Source organism: Hippoglossus hippoglossus, chromosome 21 (assembly GCF_009819705.1).
Source record: "Hippoglossus hippoglossus isolate fHipHip1 chromosome 21, fHipHip1.pri, whole genome shotgun sequence".
NCBI lineage: Eukaryota > Metazoa > Chordata > Actinopteri > Pleuronectiformes > Pleuronectidae > Hippoglossus > Hippoglossus hippoglossus.
The window spans coordinates 5144015-5171340 of record NC_047171.1 but is presented as its reverse complement, the minus strand read 5'-3'; the positions used below and the strand labels follow the sequence as shown (position 1 = coordinate 5171340).

General features: G+C 43.7%; 1 protein-coding gene across 1 annotated transcript in view; it reads left to right on the top strand.

Moving 5' to 3' along the window:
* The window catches only part of dnah7 (dynein, axonemal, heavy chain 7), a 66610-nt gene that overhangs the window by 19457 nt on the left and 19827 nt on the right, over nucleotides 1-27326 (top strand). Inside the window, 29 exon segments of the mRNA XM_034574703.1 lie at nucleotides 436-538; nucleotides 1223-1350; nucleotides 1928-2140; nucleotides 2731-2829; nucleotides 3488-3736; nucleotides 4740-4889; nucleotides 7338-7520; nucleotides 8901-9077; nucleotides 9238-9369; nucleotides 12010-12231; nucleotides 13581-13778; nucleotides 15848-16003; nucleotides 16231-16399; nucleotides 16724-16850; nucleotides 17436-17655; nucleotides 17949-18575; nucleotides 18762-18809; nucleotides 18811-18924; nucleotides 18926-18955; nucleotides 18957-19013; nucleotides 19284-19296; nucleotides 19299-19339; nucleotides 19341-19513; nucleotides 19943-20273; nucleotides 20373-20719; nucleotides 21044-21224; nucleotides 22791-22976; nucleotides 25074-25237; nucleotides 26692-26846. Coding sequence (XP_034430594.1) covers nucleotides 436-538; nucleotides 1223-1350; nucleotides 1928-2140; nucleotides 2731-2829; nucleotides 3488-3736; nucleotides 4740-4889; nucleotides 7338-7520; nucleotides 8901-9077; nucleotides 9238-9369; nucleotides 12010-12231; nucleotides 13581-13778; nucleotides 15848-16003; nucleotides 16231-16399; nucleotides 16724-16850; nucleotides 17436-17655; nucleotides 17949-18575; nucleotides 18762-18809; nucleotides 18811-18924; nucleotides 18926-18955; nucleotides 18957-19013; nucleotides 19284-19296; nucleotides 19299-19339; nucleotides 19341-19513; nucleotides 19943-20273; nucleotides 20373-20719; nucleotides 21044-21224; nucleotides 22791-22976; nucleotides 25074-25237; nucleotides 26692-26846 — 4993 coding nt within the window.

Sequence of the window (27326 nt, the reverse complement as noted above, 5' to 3'; positions counted from 1 at the left end):
TCTGTTTGAAATCGCACACCCAGAATCGGTGAAGCGTTCAAAAAGGGTTTTTACTTCTTATGATTAATTTAGAAATAGATATCCCCACATGCAGTCTTTCTGATGGAAGTGTGCCAGAACAGATATTTCTACCAGGGAAAAACCCATCGAGCACTTTGACCATTTCAAAGAGTCTCATAATAATGTTCACTGCACCCCCCCCAGTTCTGCTGCAGATGATCAGTGTCACATGATTACAGTTATGTTTTAGTCTGGAATGTGGGAATCACACTGAATGATTGAAGAAGAAGAAAAATCGACTTTTGTTTACAGTGAAATGGTTTGTGTGTGTGTGTGTGTGTGTGTGTGTGTGTGTGTGTGTGTGTGTGTGTGTGTGTGTGTGTGTGTGTGTGCGTGCGTGCGTGTGCGTGTGTGTGTGTGTGTGTGTGTGACCAGGGCCTTCTGTCCTGCGGAGCGTGGGCCTGCTTTGATGAGTTCAACCGCATAGACTTGGAGGTGCTGTCAGTGGTGGCTCAACAGATTCTCACCATACAGAGAGGTTTGTGCTTCTTCTTCTTCTTCTTCTTGATCTTTGTGTAAGCCGCCAGTGTACCACAGACAAATCTGACACATTTCCATCAGTACAAAAGCTTTTCAAAACCGTACACTACAAGGACACCAAGCTAAGGCAATCTGTGTAGACCGGCCAGCTGACCTTCTAGCGTAGCTTTGTTCACTGCAGCACAGCAACGTCTCTCACATGTGCTGTGGGCATCAAATGACGAGTTAGATGCACGAGCCAACGGGGATTACCATTATCATTGTTTACTGCTGTTTGTATGCCACAAGTCTTTCTTTAATCACGGATGGAGGGTGTTGTATGTTGGACAGTTCTCAGTAAAATGAGTGAACTATAGGTTTTATTGTGAGAAATATTGAAGCTTGTAATTCTATGTCCGTTGCTGTTTAAGGGGAGTTTTGGAATTTTCAACCTGTGCCCTATGTTTACCATTTTGGGTTTGTAAAACTTTTGCGATTGGTCCAGTGGATCGCCTCCACCTGCAGCCTTGACACCGGCAGTGGCTACAATTAAATCTTATGAGGCAACTATATACGAAAATACTTCTGTCATATGACATTACATATGCATATGACATCTGGATACAGAGGAGTACAGAAATTAGCTGTTTTCATCAGAGTGAAAATCATTCAAATGCATTATAGTGTAACTCTGTGTGTCCAGGAATTGCTGCGCATGCTGAGATGCTGCTGTTTGAAGGAACAGAGCTGAAACTCGACCCTTCCTGTGCCGTGTTCATTACTATGAACCCCGGCTACGCTGGACGCTCTGAGCTACCAGACAACCTCAAGGTACAGTATCGGTTGTTGGGTATTGTTTTCTATTTAAAAGTCCCACTCCTCTTTCTTGTTCCTCAAACTCACAAAAATTACATATTCAAAAGGTGTGACATGAAAATATTCCCCTCATAGTCTTAAAGTGGCTTGAATGTAACTCTACACCTTTATTCCTCGTGACTGGGTCTACATCCACACCACTACGTTTTCATTTAGAACATGGCGTTCTCAAACTTAACCGATATCTGTCCACATCAGTGTTTTGGTTCAATATTGGTTTAAATCCTCGTCCATCCTAACACGCCTGAAAATGTGTCTTATGCTTGTGACGTGATAAACCCTGTCTGTTTGAATCCCTTTGTCTCAGACTGACATTTGTATAATGCAGTGTTAATGGGGAAATACTTAAAATGTTAACATGTTTAAAAACTTAATTTAAAACAGGAAGGGGAGGTTAAAGGTTCCAACTGTGATGTTTTTAAAAATATATCATTTTGATTTTCATCGTTTTTATTATAATTTTAAGATATTGTTTATGCCTGTCTCCATATGTTAGAACTCTTTTCCATGTAAAACCTTCTCTCCATACCAGGCGTTGTTCAGGACTGTGGCTATGATGGTGCCGGACTACGCAATGATCGCAGAGATTGTGCTCTACTCTTGTGGCTTTGTTACTGCGCGGCCCCTGTCTGTGAAAATCGTGGCTACTTATCGACTCTGCTCAGAGCAACTGTCCTCGCAGCATCACTACGACTACGGCATGAGAGCTGTCAAGTCCGTGCTGACCGCCGCCGGAAACCTGAAGGTACCGTAGCTCAAAACACATCGACTGTGATATGATAGAATTCCAGCTGGTTTCACCAGAACCACACCACCGCTATGAACATGTTATTTTTCGATGTCTCGTATTGTTATAGTGACGTTTTAATAGAGCAGAGCCATCTTTGATCATACGACTGAAAGACAAATCGTAAGAAGAGAGGCCTAATTAGGTTTCCACAGTTGAGCTGAACAATAAGTGTAATATCTTGCATCATCCTCAGAATATATATACTTGGATTGTATGCACAATTAAAAATGTCTTTATTATTCCATCCCAAAAAATGTGTATGCACTGCAGGAGTAATGGTACAAACAGTGGGCATTTTTTCATCAGATGACATTCAGATGAGTGATTGTTTGTGAACTACATGTGGCACAGAGGAATCTGACAGTGAAATATATCTTCATTAAGCCCCTTAAGTCCTCATAATTACTTCTCAGTTGCATCTTTATTTATACCTTTGTTTATGGCTTTCGTTCTCTCTGTTTTTTAATCTTATATGTTGTTATTATTTATACATTACTTATATGTTAACTATTTTCTCTTCCTCTCCTCGTTCCTCCTTGGGGCAGCTCACCTTTCCCGAGGACAATGAAGACACCCTGTTGCTGAGATCCATTATCGATGTCAATCTGCCCAAGTTCCTGGCCCATGATCTGAAGCTATTTGAGGTGCGACAGAGTGGAGAGTCCCATCTTGACTGATACAGCGGAACACGTCTACTGATGTCGGCCTATGTTAATTCCAGTCAGTTCATTTGGAACCACGATTCACAACGAAGGACAATTTAAGTCTGTTTGACTCAGAAGAGTTCACTTGAAAATGTGTGTGTGTGTGTGTCTCTCATTCGTTTGTACTCATTCGAAACGCCTCAAGGTGAATGTGTTTTTGTGTGCGAGTAAACTTGTTTCCATTGTAAGTAGTGTTTAATATAAACTAGGGGTTTCGCAGACTACTCGACGAGGCGACGTTCAAAACTACGAGTTGACACGTCGTCGCACTAGTTGTGCAGCTGTGGGTTCAGCAGGGAGCAGTAATACAGCGGTGGCATCTAAAGCAGACATGCAGCTTATTGACATGAAGTTGACAAGCCACAGTTATCATAGTTCTCTAATAATTATTATAACGTAATTCTCGTCCTATCACCGACCATCAAACGTCCAATCTCTCTCACACAAATCCTCTCCTGGGATTAATCGACTGGTCGACTACTTTTTGTGAAGTGTGAAGTCGATTACTTTGAATTATTAGATAGATTGTGTATGTTTTTATATGTTTCCTCATTCAACATTCACGGTTCTCCACCAACTTTGCCTTTTTCCATCTCAGGGTATCACCTCTGACCTCTTCCCGGGGGTCAAGCTCCCAAATCGAGACTACCACATCCTGCGGGAGGCCATTGAGGAAAACTGCAAACGCATGAACCTGCAGGTCACCGACTTCTTTGCAGAGAAAATCCTGCAGATCTATGAGATGATGATCGTGAGGCACGGCTTCATGCTGGTGGGTGAGCCCTTCGGAGGAAAGACCAGCGCGTACCGTGTGCTGGCAGCTGCCCTTCATGACGTCTGTGAAAAGGTTTGTTGCCCTGTTTAAATCTAATCAGGCTGTAGAAGAATGGGGACACTCTAGATTAGAAAAGACACGCAGTTGAGAAATATGGCATATTAGGCTTTGGGTTATTTATTTATTTCTCAGCTACTTAATCAATAGCTACTTTAAACCACTTTTGGTTTTATTCCTGTAGTTGTTCTTGAGGTTCCACTTATCTGTTTTGTTCATGTCTGGTTTAAGGCTGGTCAATTCGTCAGAAAATTTAATTAAAAGAATGTTATATTCCAATGGTTGACCATGCATTTCTAAATGTTCTTCATTATGAATTTGGATGGGGTCCCCTGAGGCTTAGGAGTATTCAATCTGTGAAAAAAAAATTAACTTTTATGTCAAGTAAAAATATGCATTATAATCAATATCCAAGGCTTATCCGAGCTACATGTTTGTCCCGAGTAAACACATCCATTCAATTTGTCAGAGCTGTATTCGTTGTTTAGTAGTTATCGATCTCCGGGAGAAGAGCAGGGCTGGCGTGTTGTATATGGCTGAGGGCTGCGAGACATCCCACAAAGGAGACGGATGAAGGCCTGCTGATGGAACGCCTGGGAACGCCACATTTATCATAGTCATCCTTGTCGCTGCACATCCACTGATCATGTCCAACCCCTCTCCCCTCTCACTCCTCTTTGTATTGTTTTTTTCTTCTTCCCGTCGGCAGCTCGCACTCTCATTGTTTTTAACTCAAAGTGACACCTTGTCTGAAAAGCCTTTTGTCGCAGTTTTTTTTGCTTCTCTTCCTCAGTTAGCAGATCTCCTGTCACGCAGACAGTAATCCTGTGAGCAATTTGTGAGTCTTGGCGTCGACAAGTTAGTCGAACGAGCGGCCGTCATGCTCATTCAAACACGTTTTTTCCTTTGTTTTTGCCGTTTTTTGGGAGAAAAACTCTAACCAGTGCATCCATTTCTCTTGAGTTTATGATATCTCTATGTTTATGACGTGTGTTTGTATGTGTCACTGCATTTACAGGGTCTCATGGATGAGAATCAGGTGCAGATCACCGTCATCAACCCCAAATCCATCACCATGGGCCAGCTTTATGGCCAGTTTGACCCAGTCTCTCACGAGTGGTCCGATGGCATCCTCGCTGTCAGCTACAGAACCTTTGCTGCCTCCCAGGTAAGATGGCTTCTCATGATTAATTTGGGGATATAGACCACTTGAAATCCAGTATAATTGTGCAACGGGCATTCACTTTGACATCCTATGTGGTAAAATTGACATATTCATGTAATATTTCATCATTCACAACCTCTGATATGCCCAAAGGATCTGTGGGAGCTATAACACCTTCCATAATGTTGCATGTTTCTCCATGTCCTTGATAGTGTGTACAGTATATTTACAAATAATATCACATATGTTGACCCTAATCCTAAAATCTTGGCCTCAGACTGAAGTGAAGTTACAGATTTAGTTGTTTAATTTGAATTAATGGGCTCCACTAGTATTGGACTAATAGTTTGATATAGATATGTAAGTACAAGCCTCCTTCATGTTAGCGCGCGGGGCATTGACCAAACTAAAAAGTCAAAGTTCACATGTAATACATTTTGGTACATCTGGTAATCATGTACTGTTTTAACAGGCTGCCAAACAAAACCCACTGAGCTCCTCTTAGATCCTTGATTTAAAAGTTATTCTGCACTTCTTTACTAAAGCAGGCAAATTTAAGCCTTGAAATAATTTATAGGAATAATGGAGGTTTAATTACTCCAAGATAATGTGAATGAAACGTCTATGTGAAGAAACATATTGATCATACTGTGTTAAAGTGCTTTTTTTTTGTGTATGTTAAAGGTCTGCAAAGTTAAAACGGCTCTAAGTCTGCTCCCCCCCAGAAAACATCGATGGTGCAGCTTCACTAACAGCTTCATTAGTCCGGCTGATACTTCCGCGAGTCGTGCATTTGCATTAGGCAAGTGGTTAGTCTGGCAAGGGCCTTAATAAAGCCAGGGATAGAGAGAGCAGGAGGGCGGCCAATCAGAGCCGACGGGGTTTTATCAGGAAGGGGATTAAAGAGACAGAGGCTGAAAAGAGGAGCTGCAGCAATGAGGAAAGAAACCTGTTTTCTAAACATGAGAGCATGTTAAACTTTTCAAGTAATAACCTCAATTTCATTCCCAAACCTGAATATGAACATAATTTGTCTCCTTTCAACCTTTACTATCTCAATAGAAGCAACTTTGTGTCACCAATCAAAACAAAAAGTGTTTTTGTTAAATCTCTGCTTCAGCCACGCGGTCCTGTGCAGAAGCATAAATACCACGACCTCGTCTGAGAGTGCCACCCCGTTGGTAGGCACACAATAGACATGTAGAATTATTCTGCTGCTTCCTCCATTATTCAGAGCTGATTCACTTGGAGGAAGTGCTGCTGCACTTTTCACCATCCATTAAAACCTGAAAGCACGTTGCTCCAGTGGCACATTAGGGTGTAAGCAAAGGTGCAGTGCACTCATGTTTTATATTACAGTTAGCTGTGCAGCAAGAAGAGGGCACGACGTTCCAATTAATTTCAAGCTGTTAGAGAGAAAAGCTGCAGTGACAGGGTAAATAAAATAAAATACTGCCGTCTTGTTAAATTTAGATTTTTAATAACTCTTTCCATCACGTCCGTTCACCGCCGCACACACACGGCCAGATAATTTACAGATTGCAGTTGGAGGCATGTCATAATGGAAAATCATTTGTTTCGCCCTATTCAGAGATTGTTTCCAAATGAACTTGTCAGTTAAAAAAAATTGTCTGTGTGTAAAGTTGTCATTTTACAAATTGTTTTCTTCTTTGTCAACGAATAAGGAGCACGACGAGTTGTTGTGACAGCTGAGACAGAACGTGTACAATGAAAGTGGAGAACAAGAACAAAGCTAATTCGTTTTTTTTTTAAAGAAAAAGTCACTTCCCTCCCTGGACAAAAGTCTTTCCTTGGCTATGCTCTGTTTTCCTCGACATCATATTGAACTCTACTAATTTCTCTGCGTTGATCTGGAATCAGCAGCAGTGTGGTGTATTAAACGCTTTGCATGCACAATGTCATTTTGTTTCGGTGCCTACGCTCTGTCAGATCATTACATTACAGCGTACACTCTTCCCTCTCAAGCACCAGATGGCCCCAGCCCAGGCACATCCATTTGTTCACGTTACGACAAATCAATTTAAAGCACAGCTCTCGCCAGCAAATTTAACTGGAGAATTGACGCCTCCATTATGACAGTGTAGGTGTTAATTTCATTCATTTAGTAAAACATCCTTCGCTTAGATTACAATGCACGTGAGTTATTTGGTGACCTTGAGAGAATGCACAGGGATAATTCCTTTTAGTGGGAGAGAAGTAAACGCATTATGTCCTGTGTGATTAGAGGATACAGGCAGCGTCTTTATAGACCCGGCGCAGAACACGACTTTCTGTGCACTAACTTTTTTACACAGCTCTTCTTTAGGTTGTGTTTGTCTGATATGATGATGTGTTCATCTCTGGTTTTGCCACGTTAAACAAAAAAATAAGCCCGGAGGTCGCCAGGATGGCCAATAATGTTCATCCGTCTCATCTCTTTTTGTCTCTCAGAGCCCTGACAGAAAATGGCTCGTCTTTGACGGCCCGGTTGATGCCGTGTGGATCGAGAACATGAACACGGTACTCGACGACAACAAGAAGCTGTGTCTGATGAGCGGCGAGATCATTCAGATGTCCCCGCAAATGAGCCTCATCTTTGAGCCCATGGACCTGGAGGTGGCCTCACCAGCCACAGTGAGAAGCACCTTTACCTCCATTAAGAGCACCCCCTTGTGTACAGTGATGCAGATGCAGTTATGGTTTCCAATAGCTGGATGTTTTCAAGAATGGCTTGCTGTTCTTATTTAGAAACACATTTTTTGAGTAGAGTAGATTTTCAGACAACTATTCCTTGACTTTCTGGGTCCTAACCAAATGAAATTACAGCACAATCCTCTTTTTCCCCTTTTTTTATCCCCTTTCATGTAAAGTGGCGTGGTATCTGTTTTCCTGGGGAGGTTGTAGACCATCATGTGCCAAACCTGTAGTGTCACTTCTCTTTACTCGCCAGTGATGATATTTCGCAGAGGGGGCATAACACAATGGAAGTTCATACCATCCATTCCACATACTCAAGAATAATGACAAACTTTGCAAAACATAGGTTGTTACAGCCCTCTCCTTTGGGATGAACAGGAGTCTTTGTCTAGATTTCAAGCAGTATATTCAGAAAAGTTTATTATTCCACCATTCCTTACAGTTTGTTGTTGAGAGGTCTTAACAAAGGATTGTCCTGGCAACACAGAGATGCCTTGAGATAAAACCCAATGTCCCTGAATGCATCTAGCTGGCTCTACTTTTTTTATTAAACAGACTTCTATTTATGATTCTCCACAGCCGGGCATCTGTTCCTTTCATCATGCTGAATGCAGACGCTTCAAAGTTTTAGTGATTACTTTGTTCGCGGTCCCTTTTGTACTTTGTTGATCTCTCCTTCTCTCTTTGTCTGTGGAAGTTATTTATCTTAAAACCGTACCCTTCTTTTTTTCCCATTTTCTCCCCTACCCATATTTTCATGTGTATTACATTATATCTAACGAGTAAAAACCCAAACACAGGACACAGGCTCACAGTACAAATGATGAAAAGAAGGTTTATTGTTTTTTTTCTAAGCCTGAAGAACTTGGGATGAGGGTCACGGCAGAAAAGTACAGATCTTTTCCTAGTTTGAAGCTTTTTTCTGATCATATCTGAACTAAAGCTGCTGTCACATCTGAACTCTGGAAACATTCAGACGAGGAGGCAGGACAGGAAGTTTAAACTCTGCTGCCGAATCCAGTGTTTTTATTCACAGCACATCAACACAGGCATCGGCCATCAATGCCAAAAGCTCTCAAATCTCATTAGCTTGTCAAGTTGGCGTTTCGACGTGTACGGCACCTTTTTTTCATCCTGAAATATGAAAAACGTTGAGAGCAACTGACTCAGACGTTCAAGTTCTCACTTAAAGCCCCTCTGGAAAAGTTCAGGAACATGTCTAGACTTCAGTGCATGTCTGAAAGCAGCTGAAATGTTCTTTACTGTGCCACTCGCATAGATGAGTGTGTGATCAGGTGTGATGTGTGTTTGTGGCAGGTGTCTCGCTGTGGTATGATCTACATGGAGCCACATATGCTGGGCTGGAGGCCTCTTATGCTGTCCTGGCTCAACACGCTGCCAGCCACAGTCAGTGCCACGCACAGAGACCTCATCGCTGGCCTCTTCGACCGCATGCTGCCACCCTGCATACAGCTCATTCGAAAGGCTACCAAGGTGCTGAACCATCCTCAGGAAATACTGTCACACAGCAGCTGCTTGCAAATGAACAATATTTTCTTTTTTATTCCAAAGGGAAACCTCCACAGGTTATTGGTCCAATCGTTTCTTTCAAATTTCTGATGTTATCTTTTTTTTTTTTGTTGCTTGATTTCAGGAGCTGTCCCCAACCTCTGACACCAATCTTGTCAAGTCCCTAATGAATCTGATGGACTGCATGATGGATGAGTTTCATGATGAAGAAAAGATGAAGAGCATGAACGAGACGGATGTTTGCTCCTGGTTGGAGGTTTGTGTCCACAGTCACTATATGACTGCTACTACCATTGTTTATTATTACAGTATTATCAGCAATAGAAACATATTAAATGAACATGTAAACCCACGGTGGGCTTCACCATCAAAAACATCTGACATTATATATTAGACGGCATTATTCAATGCAGGCCTACGAATGGAAATGGTCTGTCATAATTTAAAAACTACCCACTCTATACAGTTAACTTAAAACCTGTGGTTGAAGCTCAGGAGGAAGAGCGGTTTGTCCATTTCAACGAGAAGGTCGACAGTTTGATCCCATTCCACGTGCTGAAGACACTGAACCCCAAATTGCCCCTGGCAGTGTGTGAGTGATGTGTAAAAGAGCTGCACATAGATGCACTGTATGAATGTGTCTGTGTGAATGGGTCAAAACTGTGAACACATCCATGCCTCTGTTTCATTCCTGTTTCATTCCTGTTTCATTCCTGTTTCTTAAGTCTTTTATATGTACGTACATGATGCAACATGTAGTACAGCGTTCTCGCCAGACTGGAAGTTACGATACAGTACAAACAAACAAACAAAAACTAAACTGACATCCAAGACAGCTGTGATTTGACAGCGTCAACGAACATTATTGGGAAACAAAAAAATCGAACTCCCCAGCAGTTTTTATGCTGTTGGGGATCAGAACATCTCTTTATGCTCAGAATATCGTGAGACTGAATTTTTTTTTTTTTTAAGCAACTGGGAATGTCAAGTTTTATTTTGCATTGCATTGACGTAGTTAGTCTAAGGTTTTGCTCGTGGAAGCATAACGCAATAGTGGAAGCAAACACAAAGGACTTGCACACAGGGAGAAACTGTGTTTGATAGGAAAAATGATTGGTTCGCTAGACTGAACGGCATAAGAAAGCAGGAGTTAGTCACTGAAAGAAGGCAGCTCTGTGTGATGAGCCAATACACAACACAAATACACAACACATCTACTGGAGAAATCTTCCCAACCCGTCCCAACAACAGCTTTAAAACTTTGAGAACAACATTCCTTATTAGTGTTGGGTACACATTTAATTCCCAAATTGTGCAAATAACTAATATACATTCAAACTAAAGCAAATTTATACATTTCAAAAAATGTCTTATTGTCAGATGAAAATATTATTTAGCTGTAAAATTAAATTGGAAAAGAATACATTCCAGTCTGCTATCTGTAGCTGGATTGAGTTATTTTAAACTTAATTGAGACTGGGAGTTATCAACTGAAAATGTTACAGCTGACATTACATTCAAAACCTTTCTATTTTACCAAACAACTATGAATATACAGTATTCACCACACAGCCCGTCTTTCCACTTTAAATATACTGTCCTCATCAGAAATGCTTCCACACAGACGCACAAAGAGCAGAAAAGTTTTAGCAGATGAGCCCTTTCTTCTGCCCCCTGCATGAGTTCCAATTGATTTTTCTTTTTTTTGCCTCTGAATCATGTCTTTTGAAAGCACTGCTATTATCCCCCCATGGCACACTGCACTGATGAATGCCTTTCAACCTCCTCTCCCATGTTTCTCAGCCAGTCATTATCAAAGTGTTGAATTAATCAGCCCTTTAACAGCAGGAGCTATCATGAGGCTGCTAAGCCTCATTTCCAATTCCTACACTATTCCTGCTGTTTTCTCCAACAAAGACATCTCTTCTCTGTGGATTCTGCTTTTTTGTCTCATAATATAATCTGTACACTGGCGGAGATGTTTACATGGTTGCTGTACATTTTAAACGATTTGTTAATTGCAAACCCCATCTGTGCACAGGGATTCATCAAGTTTGGCTTTCGTTACAGTGAGCTGGTGTCTGTTTTAATACTTTTCTCTCACTGTACAAAGCCCATCTTAAACATTGATCTGTTCATTTTGGGGGTTGTTCCTCATGTATTTAAAATATGATAATATGAGGGCGGCTGTGGCTAAGTAGTCGTCCTCCAACCAGGAGGTCGGTGTCTCGAATCCCGCCCCATGTCAAAGTATCCTCGGGCAACATGCTGAACCCTGAATGGCTCCTCATAGATGTTAAATGCACTAGTCGCTTTGGATGAAAGCGTCAGTTAAATGTCATGTAATTTAATGTAATGGCTATAACGCTTATCCTTTCGCGGGAGGAGGCTGGAGCCAATCCCAGCTGACATTGGAGGTGGGGTGGGGTATTCCCTGGATAAGGCACCAGTGTATCGCAGAGCTGTCAGATACAGAGACAAACAACCATTCACACTCACATTCGAACCTATGGTCGACTTAAAACCTCTGGACTGTGGAGCGGAGTTCCCACAGCAAACCCACACAAAGAGGGGGAAATGAGAACATGCAAACTCGGGATTCGAATCAAGATTCAAACAAAACATGCACCTGCAGTGATTGAAGCTCCGGAGGAAGAGGAGCAGATCGACAGTTTGATTCTATTGGATCCCCGTCCCAAATCGCTGTAAAAGCACTTTGACTGGTCATCAAGACTAGAAAAGCTCTATAGATACAGAAAATTTACATATTCTTATAATGCTACTTAAAGTGTCACTGATGAAGTGAAGATAAAAGATGAAATCACTTTTTCACAATGGCCTCCCTGCAGCAGTTGACACTAACGAAACCATTCAAACCTTTGTCCTTCTCACACAGGGCATCTGTGTCTTCTGCCTGGTGTGGTCCGTGGGCGCCAGCTGTGACGACTCGGGCCGGCTCAAGTTCGACGCAGTGGCGAGGGAGCTACTGAGCGGTCCTCTGAGTAAGGACACCCGGGCCTGCCACGGCATACTGGCCCCTGTGGAGGCCCCACGTAAACAGCTGACGGTTCCCCTGCCCACCGAGGGAACAGTCTACCAATATCGCTTCATTAAAGAGGTAGGTCTGTCACTGATCCCTGTGCAGGTCTCAAGAAGCATTTTGAAATTTATGACTTCCGTCTTAATGAGCTGCTTATGGAAAAATGTGTGTGTGTGTGTGTGTGTGTGTGTGTGTGTGTGTGTGTGTGTGGGGGGGGGGGGGGGGGTTTAGTTGTGTTTTTATATTATTCCGTCTTTAGAACTGGACCAAAACGAAATATCTCTCCCACACGATGGAGACTACAGATGGTTTTATTATACATTATTTGTGTTTACACTATCTTTGTCTCAATCACTGACATTAAGCACAGGGGAGAGCCCCGTCTACATCAGGCACTTGTGGACTGGACAGAGTGACAGAGCACTTGTACATTTTATTTGAAGAATGAAGCTCGCGTTCCTTCTGGGTTTGACCTTTATGAAGTGTCGTTCTTCAGTCTCCGTCACATTTCTCCACCTGCCTTGAATTTGCTGCCAGTAAATTCAATCTTTATCACGGAGGATGATGAACAAAGCAATGTTTTCACTCTAAAGGAAAAGAAACACATACTTCACGGGAGTGGGTATATAAGATGGGCTCTTTTTAGTCTACCAGTAAGACCTGGGACCTGAAACTGGAGGAGCTAAATGGAATTGCAGTGAAAAATACCAATGGATATGAATCAATTCTGAAAATCATGTTAGACACCTTTAATGTACAAATGCCTGTGTGTTTTTGTAGCCCGCAATATATGCAAAATCCATTTCTTTGCAAATATTCGTATTTACAGTCAAAGACTAGATATTATGAGCCCGTGGGCTTCCTGGTATGTTTTGGTTGAGTGGCAGCACAGTAGCCTTTTTATATCTAAAATGCAAATCTTAAAATCAAATTTCTCATCTGAAATCCTCCTTCTCCCCCCCCCGTATGAGCAGAGACCTCCTCATGCTGCTTCGGAGAGTCTCTTAACTAGTGAACGGCAGAAAGAGGAAGCCCCTATGGAAAAATATTCCGATTTTATTAAACAGATGCAATCAATATATATGACAACGTGTTAAGAAAAGATCTCTTATCTTTCTAAATGCGCTTAAAATGTGGACAATTTTCAAAATATATTGAATGACGTGAGGCTTTGCTCAAAGCTCTAGAGTTAACACAAAACAAGAAATGACATTTGAATGTGCATCTTACTGAATCAGGGAGCGTGCATGGATGTTGGACATTTGATCTGCGTAAATTATGGCCCTTTATATGGCCCCTGATTTAGAACAAATCCTAGCTCCACCAAGGATACTACACCTTTCTACGTATGTGAAGTGCCTGTGTGCTTGTTCTGTTATATTTCCACACCGCTTTTCAAAAATCAAATAAACAGATGTTGTCTTCAGGGCGCGGGCAGGTGGGAGCTGTGGACGGATGAGCTAAAGACTGCTCCCCCCATATGCAAAGCCTGCGCAGTTCAACGAGATCATTGTCCCACTGAGAACACGGTGCGCTGCATGGCGCTCATGGAGCTCCTCGTCACCCACCAGAGGCCCACTATCTTCATCGGCCCCACGGGCACCGGCAAGAGCGTCTACATTACTGTGAGTTGTGTATTGTTTTGTCCCTCGTTTACATCTACATTTACCAGATAGTACTTTTACTTTCCGACCTTTGCCGTCTATTTCTCGGCACCACCAACTGTCGATCAGTGGAATAGCAGGAAACCACCGAAAGGAATATGAAACCCCGCCCCCACATGCTTATACATACATATACATCTTTTTTTTTTTATGATTACTAATAAATTGTCTTTGCGAATAACAAAATCTTTACAAATAATCAGTCACAGATGAGTGTATCACATCGATATGGCCTGGTAATAACAAAACAACCACAACCAGAGAGAAAATACAAAAAACAGAAAGAGAGACGGAAAAAAAGTGAGTCACACAAATTGTATAAATCTACTTCAGTGCTTTTCAACCAGAGTTCCAATGGTCTGTCTCTTAATTGATATTAATATCTCATTCAGATATATTTAATGCAACAGGTTAAGGTTATTTTTAATAGCTGGAAGCAGCATTAAGTACTTGATATATATATAAGAGCGGCACTGGCCCCATTTTAAGTGATACTCCTGTATATTTTCAGTAGCCTTGAACGAAAGCACTCTAGAGCGAGAGAGAGATGATGAATATTTGACCAGAAGCTTCTGCCCCAACGTCAGAGCAGTGTGTCCAATCATGAAGAGACAGAGTTACGTCAGTTAATGTGGAGCGGTCAAGTGCTCACATCTAAATGCTACAAGGAAGATCATTCCATGGGATGAGTCGACACTCCTTTCCAAAGTGCCTGAACACACAAATATGGAAGCGATGCAGCTACGGGCACCAGGTGTGAAGCTGGTGTCTCTCAGCAGACCCCTTGGCTATTTATATCAAGGACTAATCCCCCTTCCTTCCCTTCCCTTCATTAGTTCATCCATTAGTGTGTTCAAACCTGGGACACTGGGGAGCGTAGAGATCATCTCATTGGGGAAATCTAGCGGGAGTGATAAAGCAGCACCAGCACGCAGACCATAAAGAATGTGACTGGCGCTGTGCCGGCACCAGCACCGTCAGACAAACATACACAACTCTCCATCACACACCGCCGGAATACTCTGAAGTGAGGCAGACACAAGCTGTGCCTCTGGTTTGTAATTCACACAAGAAGAGGATGGCGATGCACCTCGGCTGCATCCTGTGATCATTCACATCGCAAAGCCCACTTCAATTATACAGCTCATTACCCACGATTTCCCAGGCATGTGCGTGAGCGCCGTGTGCATGCTTGTTCACATGCACTCAGGAGAAGCCCGGCCGTGTGCTCTGAACATACAGGTGGTACATAGTAATAAGTACCATGAAAGTAGATAAAACTATGATTAACTCACCGGCGTCTGTGTTCTCTGCTCTGTGTTCTCTGTTCAAACAAAAAGGAGAAGGCCCTCCATTTATCAAATGACCTTCATAAAAAGCCCCCTTTAGCTTATAGTAAAAAGGCCCTTTTGTAAGCCTCTCGTGGAAAATCTAAAATTCATTGATTTTTACCCTTTTGACCTACAGAACATCACTTTGGAACATGTCCTCGGAGGGCAACTAATTTCCTACTTCATTTCAAGTCATTTTCAGGGATATTAACTGAGATCCAATTTTTATCTAATGAAATACATACTAATTGCCACATTTAATTAGATTTTAAAGCTTATCACAACCATTTGCCAGGACCCGAATGGAAATCATCATTTTTTATGCACTCAACCTGTGTAAGGTGTCTTGAGAATAGAGTGAAATACCTTCAATGTAATGAGCTTTTTCTTTTTTTTGAAGCCTGCGGTTATTAACCGTGTTAGTACCTTGATTACATTTAATTCTTGAATTAAGTCAATGACATCCGCACACCTTCTTAAGTCACTTTAAGTTCTCAGAATATCTTATATCTCTCACATAATTATCCAGTTTTTTGACATACAGGACTCATGTTATTAGTTAGTGTCTTTTTTTTGTTGCATCCTGTCACCATTTTGAATTATTGTTAATATTCATGGTAGTATACGGTACTGTACTGTACTTCTGTACAATTGATTTGACGATAACCTGTGCTCATATTTCAAATATCTATTACCCAGGACTTCCTATTGAATCAGCTGCAGAAGGACGTGTACAGCCCATTATTTATCAACTTCTCAGCCCAGACTACAGCTGCTCAGACCCAGAACATAATTATGTCCAAGCTGGATAAGCGGCGCAAGGGAGTGTTCGGCCCTCCACTGGGAAAGAAAATGGTAAACCCTCCTCATTAGGTTCATGTGATGTTTTATGTTGGTATGCTTCATTTATTTTCCAGTAAACATTCATATCAATGAGGCGAGTCACTGAGATGTTGCATTTTTAAAGATTTGTATTCACTTAATGGTGTTATTTTGATATGCAGCTGTGAAAAAATGTGCATCTTAACATAAATCAGTGTGGTTTTAATTTTATTTCCATTTACACTGTTACATTTGATCAGGTGGTGTTTGTGGACGATGTGAACATGCCAGCCAGGGAGGTTTACGGTGCCCAGCCACCCGTGGAGCTGCTGCGACAGTGGCTGGACCATTGGAACTGGTACGACACGAAGAACTGCTCCATGATCAACCTGGTGGATATCCAGATCATATGTGCTATGGGGCCACCTGGTAAGGAGCAGCTGTAGCAGCCCTATAGTTTACGAACAGCATCAGTGACACAGTTTCAAAGCCTTAGATTGGTGGACAGAATGGAACTGGCCACTAAATGCTGCTCAAGTGCTGTCGAGACGATGTCACAAACCAGCCACTACCTGCTGTGTTGTGTCCCCGCTGCCTTAAGGTGCTTACAAATTGCACTTCCTCTCCCAATACAACCAGCCATGTACGCTTGAGTGCACCCCTGTCCACTGAGCCAGCTACCAGCCGTAAGAGAAAGGCCCTCACATACTTCCAGTACATTTTAAAACGTTTTCTGTTCTGCTTATTCTTTAGGTGGAGGGCGGAACCCGGTCACTCCTCGTTACCTGCGCCACTTCAACATGATTACCATTAATGATTTCGATGAGAAGACGATGTACACGATCTTCTCCAGGATCATGGACTGGCATTTCAACATACGGTATTTTGTGTTCATAACCAAATCCTCTGAGTACTAATAATCTATTGAGCTTCTCTGCAGCACAGAAGATGATGTCTGGTCTTTTTTTTTTTACCATATCTTTTCATTTCAGTGTTTAGCATGTGACAGATGTTTGACCCAACGCTTCTTCAACTAGCAGATTAGCATCTAAGCGTTCTAAGTCTTTTAACTGATCTAAAGTTGGCATCACTCTAGAAATTGCTGGACCTAAATCTGGCAATTTAAATTGCGGACTGTCATGTCAGTTACACACACACACACACACTCACAGGAAGGTACTTAAGTTACAGTTTTGGCGTTTGGCGACAGGAGTGGGAATGAAAGTGGCACCATTTTCCCTAGCTGCTATTTTAAGGTGAAAAAGTGCAGTTGAAGCCTCGCTGCAGTGGTGCGTCATCTAGAATTTCAACGTGGAGCCTGTTTTTCCACACAAGGCAAACGATTCTCACCAGAATAGAGATGGAGCTAGGCTATAGCATAATATAAGACAGATAAGACAAGACAAAGAAAGTGTTCATTCAGTTAATTCACCCCAAAAAACTGAATCAACCATTTTATCCACAGGTTTGCTTTCCCCGAGCCCTTTACAGATTTGACCTCGCAGATCGTCCACAGCACCGTGTCCGTGTACCAAGAAGCCACCAAGAACCTGCTACCCACTCCCACCAAGTCTCATTACCTGTTCAATCTGCGAGACGTCTCCCGGGTCATCCAGGGCATCTGCCTGTCCCGGCCAGAGACTGCAGATGAGCTCTGCGTCATCAAACGGCTCTGGGTACATGAGGTAATGTTGTACACAAACAGACAGACAGGGGACCAGTACTTGAGAGCTTACGGTCATTAAATAACCTAAACTGCAAAGAAAATAAAAATTAACTACTAGCTATAGAGACATGTTTTTATATTTTGTTATTTGATCATCTTTCAATGTTCATAATGTTGTGTACTGCTTTGACAGTAGAGGTTTATGACCTGTCTTATCTGAATTTGTAACACCCACGTTGTGCTGTGATCTCTCTCTATGTGTCTCTCTCCTTTATTGTCTTCCACTCACTCCTTTATTTTGTTGATCCTCAGGTCCTGAGGGTTTACTACGATCGACTGGTCCACGACAAAGACCGGTCTTGGCTCGTAAGCCATTTACAGGTGGTGTCTCAGAGTCACATGAAGGAAAACTTCCATCAACTCTTCCAACATCTGGACCAGGACTGTGACGGAAAGGTGACTGAGGACGACCTGCGCAGCCTCATGTTTTGTGACTTTCACGACCCCAAGGGCGAGGACCGCAACTACCGTGAGGTGCGGAACCTCGACCAGCTCCGACAGGTGGTGGAGTCCCACCTGGAGGAATTCAACAACATCAGCAAGGCACCCATGAATCTGGTGCTCTTTCGTTTTGCCATCGAACACGTGTGCCGCATCTCCCGCATCCTCAAGCAGCCAGGTGGACACGCCCTGCTGGTGGGCGTTGGTGGGAGCGGGCGTCAGTCTCTCACCCGCTTGGCTGCCTACATGGCAGAGGCAGAGCTTTTCCAGGTGGAGATCTCCAAGACTTACGGAACCGCGGAATGGCACAACGACCTGAAGCTAATAATGAGGAAGTCCACACAGGGTGAAGCCCATGGCGTGTTTCTTTTCACAGACACACAAATCAAAATGGAGTCATTTCTGGAGGACGTCGGTAACCTGCTCAACACTGGTGAGGTAAAGTGGGTGGGCGGGGACACAGGAAAAGCCGTATTCATGGTTATCGATAGATTAATGAATGAGTTGAAGTAGATAACTTTTAGAAAGAAGTAAGGGTGGAGAACATTTTGGAAAGATGGATGAACGTATGGATGCAGTGAGAGAATGATGAATACTGTTTTGTTTTGTTTTGCTTCTCTCCAGGTGCCTAACCTGTTTGCAGTTGATGAGAAGCAAGAAATCTGTGAGCGAATTGCGCACACTGGACCGCCAGCGGGACCGGGACAAGCAGACGGACGGCAGCCCCTTGTCCCTTTTCAACATGTTTGTCGAGCGCTGTCGCACTCAGCTGCATGTGGTGTTGGCCATTGAGTCCCATCGGAGACGCCTTTAGAAACCCGCCTGAGACGCTTCCCTGCCCTCATTAACTGCCTGCACCCATTAACTGGTTTCCAGGTGGGTGTATGTATGATGATGAGTTCCCCGTCATCGTTGGTCTCCCAACTAGATGCTCCGGATAGTTAATCAAGAGAGAGCGATGGTTTTACCGTATCATACATGAGTGCTAGTGCCTCATCACAGCAGGTGAGATGACAACTTCTGAATTATCTTCACATAATGTGTCACTGATCAAAGCTCAGACGCCCCAAACCGAGAAAACTGTAGCAGAGAATGAAATTCACCGTTTGTATGATTGGCTGTAAAGAATCTTTCCCTCCTTGTCAGACCTGGCCCGAGGACGCCTGCAGGCGGTGGCGTGTCGCTTCCTGGAGGATGTGGAAGATGACAGACGAGTCCCGAGAAGGCCTGCATTAACATGTGCAAGAGCTTCACACCTCAACTATTGAGCTGTCAACGCGCTTTTTGACCGAGCTGCAGCGCCACAATTACGTCACACCAACCTCATACCTGGAGCTCATTTCCACCTTCAAAGCCCTGCTGAAAACGAAAAGAGCGTAAGGTTTAGAAGTTTCTGCAAAGCCGTTTTCAGACATGAACTCCAAAGAATATCTGCACAATTGGGTCTGGACTTTCTCTGGGAAGTTGCCTTTAAAATATGAACAACACGGCAGGAGATTCTCCGTTCAGATGCGTTGACAACAACACAACAGTCAGTCACGTCTTTACTAGTTTGCTGCCAGGAGAAACTACAGAGAATGTCCGGAGCCTCTGACTCAGGACATTTGCGATCTCACATTCAGTCCTTCCGGAGAATATCAGATTATTTTGCGATTCAGTGCATGTCTGAAACAGATGTATACAGATAATTCGATTGAAAAGTGTTATTATAGCTCAAGTTTTCTTGTACATATAAAGGAGCTGAATTGGAAACGTGGCCCAAAAAGAATTGGTTGAAAAATGTATCTTATCTCTTTCTTTACCAGGGAGGTGATGAAGCTGAAACATCGCTATGAGGTGGGCCTGGAGAAACTAGAGTCAGCAGCAAACGAGGTGGCCACCATGCAAGTGGAGCTGGAGGCCCTGAAGCCACAGCTACTAGTGGCCAGCAAAGAGGTCGATGAGATGATGGTGGTAATTGAGCATGAGTCTGTGGAGGTGGCTGAGACCGAGAAGGTGGTGAAGGTGGACGAGGCAGAGGCCAACGAGCAAGCCATGGCTGCCAAGGCCATCAAGGACGAGTGTGATGCCGACCTGGCCGAAGCCATGCCCATCCTGGAGTCGGCTCTGTCTGCGTTGAATACTCTCACCACTCAGGTTATAATAGAATCGTGTTTGTTTCTAATGTCAGATAGTGTGCTTTCAGTTGGTGGTAGATCCAGGTGTCAAATAATGTGGTTCTTTTTTTATTTTCAGGATATCACAGTGATTAAGTCCATGAAAAGCCCCCCCACAGCTGTCAAGCTGGTGATGGAGGCAATCTGCATCCTCAAAGGCATCAAGCCAGATCGTGTGCCAGACCCTTCGGGCTCTGGTAAAAAAGTGGAGGACTTCTGGGGCCCGGCCAAAAAGCTCCTGGGGGACATGAGATTTCTCCAGAGCCTCCACGAGTACGACAAGGACAACATCCCACAAAATCTCATCGCCATCATCCGCAGCAAGTACATCACCAACTCAGACTTTGTACCCGAGAAGATTCGAACTGCGTCCGCTGCAGCTGAAGGGATGTGTAAGTGGGTTTGTGCCATGGACAAGTATGACAAGTAAGAAATGTTCTTCTCCTCGGGGTTTCTCAGTTGGCTCAAAATGATTCATGAAGCAAGTCAAATCCGTGAGATCAAAATCATATTCAAGGGAAATGTTCACATCGTTATTATTCTGGTTTAAATGCTGCTGCAATTTCTGAAAGCTACAGTCTATGTTTTAACTGTCCCAGATAAATGATCAGAATCAGATCAATTTAAACATATTAGACTTAATGTGTATAGAAGACAAAGGTTTAAGTGATTTGATAATGTTGTCACTATGTTCTTTTCATCTGTGGTTCTCACAAACCTTGTATAAAGAAAGTCTCATGTTACCCTCAGAGTGGCCAAGGTGGTGGCTCCGAAGAAGGAGAAGCTGGCCCAGGCTGAGGGGAAAATGAAGGTGGCCATGGAGAGCCTGCACAAAAAACAGGCCGCGCTCAAAGAAGTCCAAGATAAGCTCGCGAAGCTTCAGGAAACATTGGACGCTAATAAAAACAAGAAAGCTGACCTGGAGAATCAGGTTCGTGCTGTGTGTGTGTGTGTGTGTGTGTGTGTGTGTGTGTGTGTGTGTGTGTGTGTGTGTGTTACGGGTCTCAAGGGTGAGGTCCACGGTAACAAAACTGGGACCTGTATTAAACAGGTAAAGGAGAAATGAGGACACGGTGCGATCTTGTTTCCCTCCAGATCGCCACTGAGTTTGATTCATTTAACAAATCACAGCAGTCATGTCAACACAACACATCTCTGTCGTCTTCCTTGCACTTAGTTAAACCAAGATTTATACAGTTCTCAGTTTTTAGTCAATTAATTTGTATCTATTTTTGCTGTTTCAGTAAAACGCACCCTCCCTCTACTCAGTGTCTGTTTCTGTGATGAACACATCTCCTTGGAAATGTATATTCAATAAGCTGTCTATGTTAATAATTTAAACTTTATTCCCCTGCAGTGTCCAGCTGGCTCAAAACCAACTATCCACATGTAGCGGAATTACAAGTACTATGCAATGTCCAGTCACATAAATCCAACTTGGCATTTAGCTACTGTGAAATGTACAGACCACCGAAAAGGATTTTCTAGAAAGTGCTGTGTTATATGATTCAAACATATATCGAACTCAGGTGTTGTTAACAAAGTTCATTTTACAAACTTCAAAATTTGGCAAATGTTCCTTGCAAACACACACAAAACTCTAATTATCAGAAATGTTCTGTGAACAGGAGCATTCAGGAACACATTCACATTTTCACATGTACAAGGTGGCACTAGACACAAAATGGCAACCGCTCTGGAAAACTTAATTGATTACAAACTCTTTCACAAGGTCCATGTGGGCTCTCACGCTGATAAAGCCTTGGTTTGTTTTTCAGTTTACTGACCCGTATCAAACAGGCAAAAGAGGAGCATTTCCATCCAGATTGAAAAATAGCAAAAGCAGATGCTCCCTCAATGATCCCCAATGATTCTCCCCCACTCCCCCCCCCCCCCCCCCCCCCCCCCCCCCCCCCCCCCCCCCCCCCCCCCCCCCCCCCCCCCCCCCCCCCCCCCCCCCCCCCCCCCCCCCCCCCTCCCCCCCCCCCCCCCCCCCCCCCCCCCCCCCCCCCCCCCCCCCCCCCCCCCCCCCCCCCCCCCCCCCCCCCCCCCCCCCCCCCCCCCCCCCCCCCCCCCCCCCCCCCCCCCCCCCCCCCCCCCCCCCCCCCCCCCCCCCCCCCCCCCCCCCCCCCCCCCCCCCCCCCCCCCCCCCCCCCCCCCCCCCCCCCCCCCCCCCCCCCCCCCCCCCCCCCCCCCCCCCCCCCCCCCCCACCCCTTACAACATAACTGAAGGAACTGACAGAATTATTCGAATAATAACACATTAATGAGGTCACCCTGTATTAGGGGTGCCAGATGTTTTCAACGTTTAAATAGTTTTCAAGACTTATTCTCACAGCCCTATTTTGTGAGAGAGCAGTTCTTCTCTTCAGAGTTTAAAGTGCGACTGCAAACTTCCTGCAGTTGGCACGACCTTGGTTCAGTTCCTTGACCTGGGAAAAATTGACCACAGGGCGACAACACATTCATGTAATTCTCTTTTGATTATATCTCTCAGGTGGATCTGTGCAGGAAGAAGCTTGAGCGAGCGGAGCAGCTGATTGGAGGGCTGGGTGGAGAGAAGACGCGCTGGAGTGAAATGGCCTTTAATCTCAGAGAGCTCTACAATAACCTGACGGGGGATATCCTTATCTCAGCAGGCATAGTGGCTTACCTGGGGGCCTTCACCTCCAGCTACAGACAGGTACGCTAAAGGACAAATACTGTATGAATGCAGGTAGTTTACGGCCGTCGCAATATCTCTATATTGACAATAATCGTGATGTTTAAAAAACTAATTATTGATGTTGGGTAAATACACCATTTACATTAATATTGTGTCAAACAATTCAGCACCTCTTTAATAATTTTCTTCACGTCATGATGCAGCGACTGCAGCACACAGGAAGAATCAATGATGATAACGCATCTCTCTCTCTCTCTCTCTCTCTCTCTCTCTCTCTCTCTCTCTCTCTCTCTCTCTCTCTGTGTGTGCGTCTGTGCATGTGCATGAATGTCTCTTTAATAACTTCTGAGGCGTAGCGGCTACATTCGTAGTTAACATTTCCATTAATGTGTGAGTCAAAGTATTTATTTCTCTTGAGCAAACTGACCGATGCAAATTGCAGAACAAGAAAAAGCCAAACGCTTGAGAGAAGTTTGGTAAAAAGTAAATACAGAGACACTTGACTGTAATATTCTGTTCTGTGTCACATGCACCTCACATTGTGCTGTGCTGGTTTGGTTGTGTACATATACATACAGTATTTTAACAGCTACTGCAGTGCCCCCTCCTAAGCCTGCCTGTTTGTAATGGGCTGTTTTCTTGGCCTGTGCTAATGCCGGTTGCAGTTTTCTTTATGAAACTGTAAAAGTGACCTCCAGTGATTGAGCTGCTGCAAGTGAAGACCTGCTGCAGGACCCTGAAGCTCGACTCAGTACACAGAACCCTGAACTGGAGAATCAGTTGTCGTTGCCGTTGTAGTGAACAGGCTTGTTGGCATGAACACTCATATGCAGTTAACACAGGGTCAACTGTACAACGAAAGGTGTTGGACAAGAGGAAACCAGCAGCGCAGCACTGCAATAGTTAAATTAAAATACAAATAAAAGCAAGGTAGAAAGCTTACTGTAAAAAACAAAACAAGTACAATACAAAACTAAGTCTATATACATTCAAGGTGCAGTTGACATCCATTGCAAATGAAGTAAGGACTTTAACCGTGTGTGTGAATAGTATTTGCACATGTGTGTGTGTGTCAGTTCACATTTTTCAAATAAAGTGCAAATAGGCAGGAAAACGATGTGCAGAGGGTGTTAGTCATCAGTCGACTGCAAGTTTAGGAACCTGATGGACTGATGGTAGAAGCTGCATCTGCCAGATGGTAATCAAGTGAACAGTCTGCGTGCTGGATGCCTGTGCTCCTTGATGATGTTGTGTGCCTACCGCAGACACCGCTGGTGGTAAATGTCCTGGATGACTGGGTGACTGTCTGAGTGTTGTGCCGCCTCTACCACTCTCTGCAGTGATTTGCGGCTGTTAGCAGAACAGTTCCCTCCTCCCTGCTGTCTTCTGTACTCCACAATCATCTCCTTCGTTTTGCTGACATTGAGAGAGAGAGAGGTTGTTCGCCCTGCACCGGCTCGTCGGTGACTTCAGCTCCTCTCTGTTGGCCGCCTCGTCGTTGTTTGAGATGAGGCCCAGGATGGTCATGTCGTCGGTGAACTTAATGATGGTGCTGGAGCTGTGCTTGGCTGTGCTGGAGCTGTGCTTGGCTGTGCAGTCGTGGGCGAACAGGGAATACAGGAGGGGGCTGAGCACACGGCCCTGAGGTGCGCCTGTGTTGAGGATCAGTTGGGAGGGAGATGTGACTGCCAATTCTCACCACCGGGGGCCTACCTGTCAGGAGGTCATATATCCAGCTGCAGACGGAGGCGTCCAGGCCAAGATCAATGAGCTGTTGTTGTAATCGACAACATCATTTACCTTGATGAATCCCAGCTGCTGCTGCAACAGAGCGCTGGTCGCCTCTGAATGCAAAGTTTATTGATATTGAACATATCGTCCAAATCACACTAAATGTGACAATGCACTTTATTAGACCCTTATCAATACACATGTCAAGTGTGAAGCTGATAAGATGAATGGTTCTCGAGATATGCGAGCAAGATACAGACAGACAAGGAATTCTGGAATTATTAGATAGATATGTCGACATCTTTGTAAACAGCTGAACTTTTTCAATAGCACATGCTCTTATTTGTTGATGAAGTCATAAGCCGTAAATGTGCTCCTCTACAGGATCAGACAAACAAGTGGATGAATCTTTGCCAGAGTAACGAGATCCCCTGCTCCCCCAACATGTCTCTACTGAACTCGCTGGGCGATCCAGTCAAGATTCGTGCGTGGACCATCGCCGGACTACCGTCAGACAGCTTCTCCATCGACAACGGCATCATCATCTCGTGAGTGTGGAGGACCAACTTTACCGTGACATGGCTGACATAGTGTTTAATGTATCTTTAAGAGTTTAACCCCAGGCTATTTTTGAATGCTTTTAATATTGCCTTGAAAATGTTAACCTTGCCAATGTAATTTTTCTGCACAACATATATATGACAAGACAATTCATTTTACACTTTAACATCGTGTATCCACATAAATCCAGAACACGCACGACACATCACATGATTTTATTATGTCGGCGCGATTGCCGACTCCAGAGGGTTAATGCAACTTCTCTGCTGCTCATGATCTGAGTCATTTAATATTGAACATCTGCTGACAGCCGGTCTCCATAGAAAATGTATATATTCCTACACTATAAAGCTGAACAGAGCAGTGCATAAAAATGTACTTGAGTTGCAAAAGAAATGTCTGGAAAAGAATTGGAAAGCATCTTCAAATCACAAAATGATGAGCACCTTGGGTGGTGTGGTGCACCTGCAAAATGTTTCTGAAATAGAGGCAAATGGATTAACCTTTTTTTTAACCTAAAGGGCCTCTTCTTTCTATGAGCATGAATTTTCTTCATTGAAACTGATGGCTGCTTTGTATTTTTTATGCTGCTTCAATTTCCACAAAGCATTTGGTATCAGTTCTAGCGTGTTTTGGTCAGATGACAAACATTAAATACAACATGATGAGAGTCGCCAATATCAGTCAGCTCAACTAAAATTTACTATATAAATATAAGTTTACATGGACACCAATATTTCCATGAGCTGCTATAATTTTCCATTCATATTCATATGTTGAAGGTACGATGCAACGGTCTTCTTTCTAATATTGCGAAAGCGACAACTCCTTTTTATTTTTCCATCTTGTTTTCACCCAGGACAGGACCTGTGTCGTCAAGCAGTTGGTAGCTGCTGTATGTGGATGTCGCAAAATACTTTGAAAACTCCAATATAACGTTAATGCGAGTAATTTGTGTGCATGTCTACATGATGCAACTCAGGTCACATTACTTCACATGTCTTAATTTGCTTATTCCAAGTGCCCTGTGTCTTATTCAGGTTATTTCCTCAACCGGGTTAATATCCTAATATTGCAGATATCCATATAAACTCACCGACAGAACTTTGTAACGCAACTTGTGGGCCCATGTGACATTGTCTGATTCAACCTTTAAATATAGGCAAGAAAACACGACAAGACATCTGCTTGTTTGTGTAAATGAAGCAGCAACATTGCTTTTTAATCACAATACTATGGCCCCCGGTGTGCTCTCCAACTGTGAGCTGTCTAAATGTGCTGAGAGTAGACGTACCCTCCTGAGCTGCTCTCCTCATCGCAGTGCTTGTCCTCCAACGTCCCCCCCTACTGTGGTGATGTGTTTACGCCTTAACAGTCGCAGAATTTCTTACAAAGTGTGTGTGGGTTTGTTGTGTGTGTGTGTGTGTGCGCGTGTGTGCAGCAATGCCAGGCGGTGGCCTCTGATGATCGATCCCCAGGGCCAGGCAAAGAAGTGGGTGAAAAACATGGAGAGGGCCAACAGCCTGCATATTATCAAACTGACTGATGCCGACTTTGTGCGCACTCTGGAGAACTGCATCCAGTTTGGCACACCAGGTGAGTGCAAGTACTTCTCTGGCAGGATGCTTCCTGTGTCGGTGCCACATCCACATGGTTGCAGTTTCTATTACGGCCAGCTGGGGTCTCTCTTCACCACAGTGACTAATCATTGCTCTGCATAGGGTGTTTTTCTCCTTTGTTCTCTGTTCTGCAGTGGAAACATTCATATAAGCAATATTTCTGAGTGAGGTGATCCAATGTGCCTCGTGCACTATTAGTATGTCAAACTCCTATGAATCATGCAAAAGCCCAGGAGAAATTAACCATGTTTTTTTTCCTTTTCCCAGCGGCAGGGTCAAATTGACACGTATAGGCATGACTATTCCTTGTGTTGTTTTTTTCGGTGTGTGTGTTTGTGTGTCTTGTTTTATAAAAACATATTTCTCTCTATTCATAAACTGGAGCAGCACTTCAGTCCCCAGTGCCACTGTGTGGATGTGACCTTTTGATCCATAAGCGGGTTTCAGAACTTACCCC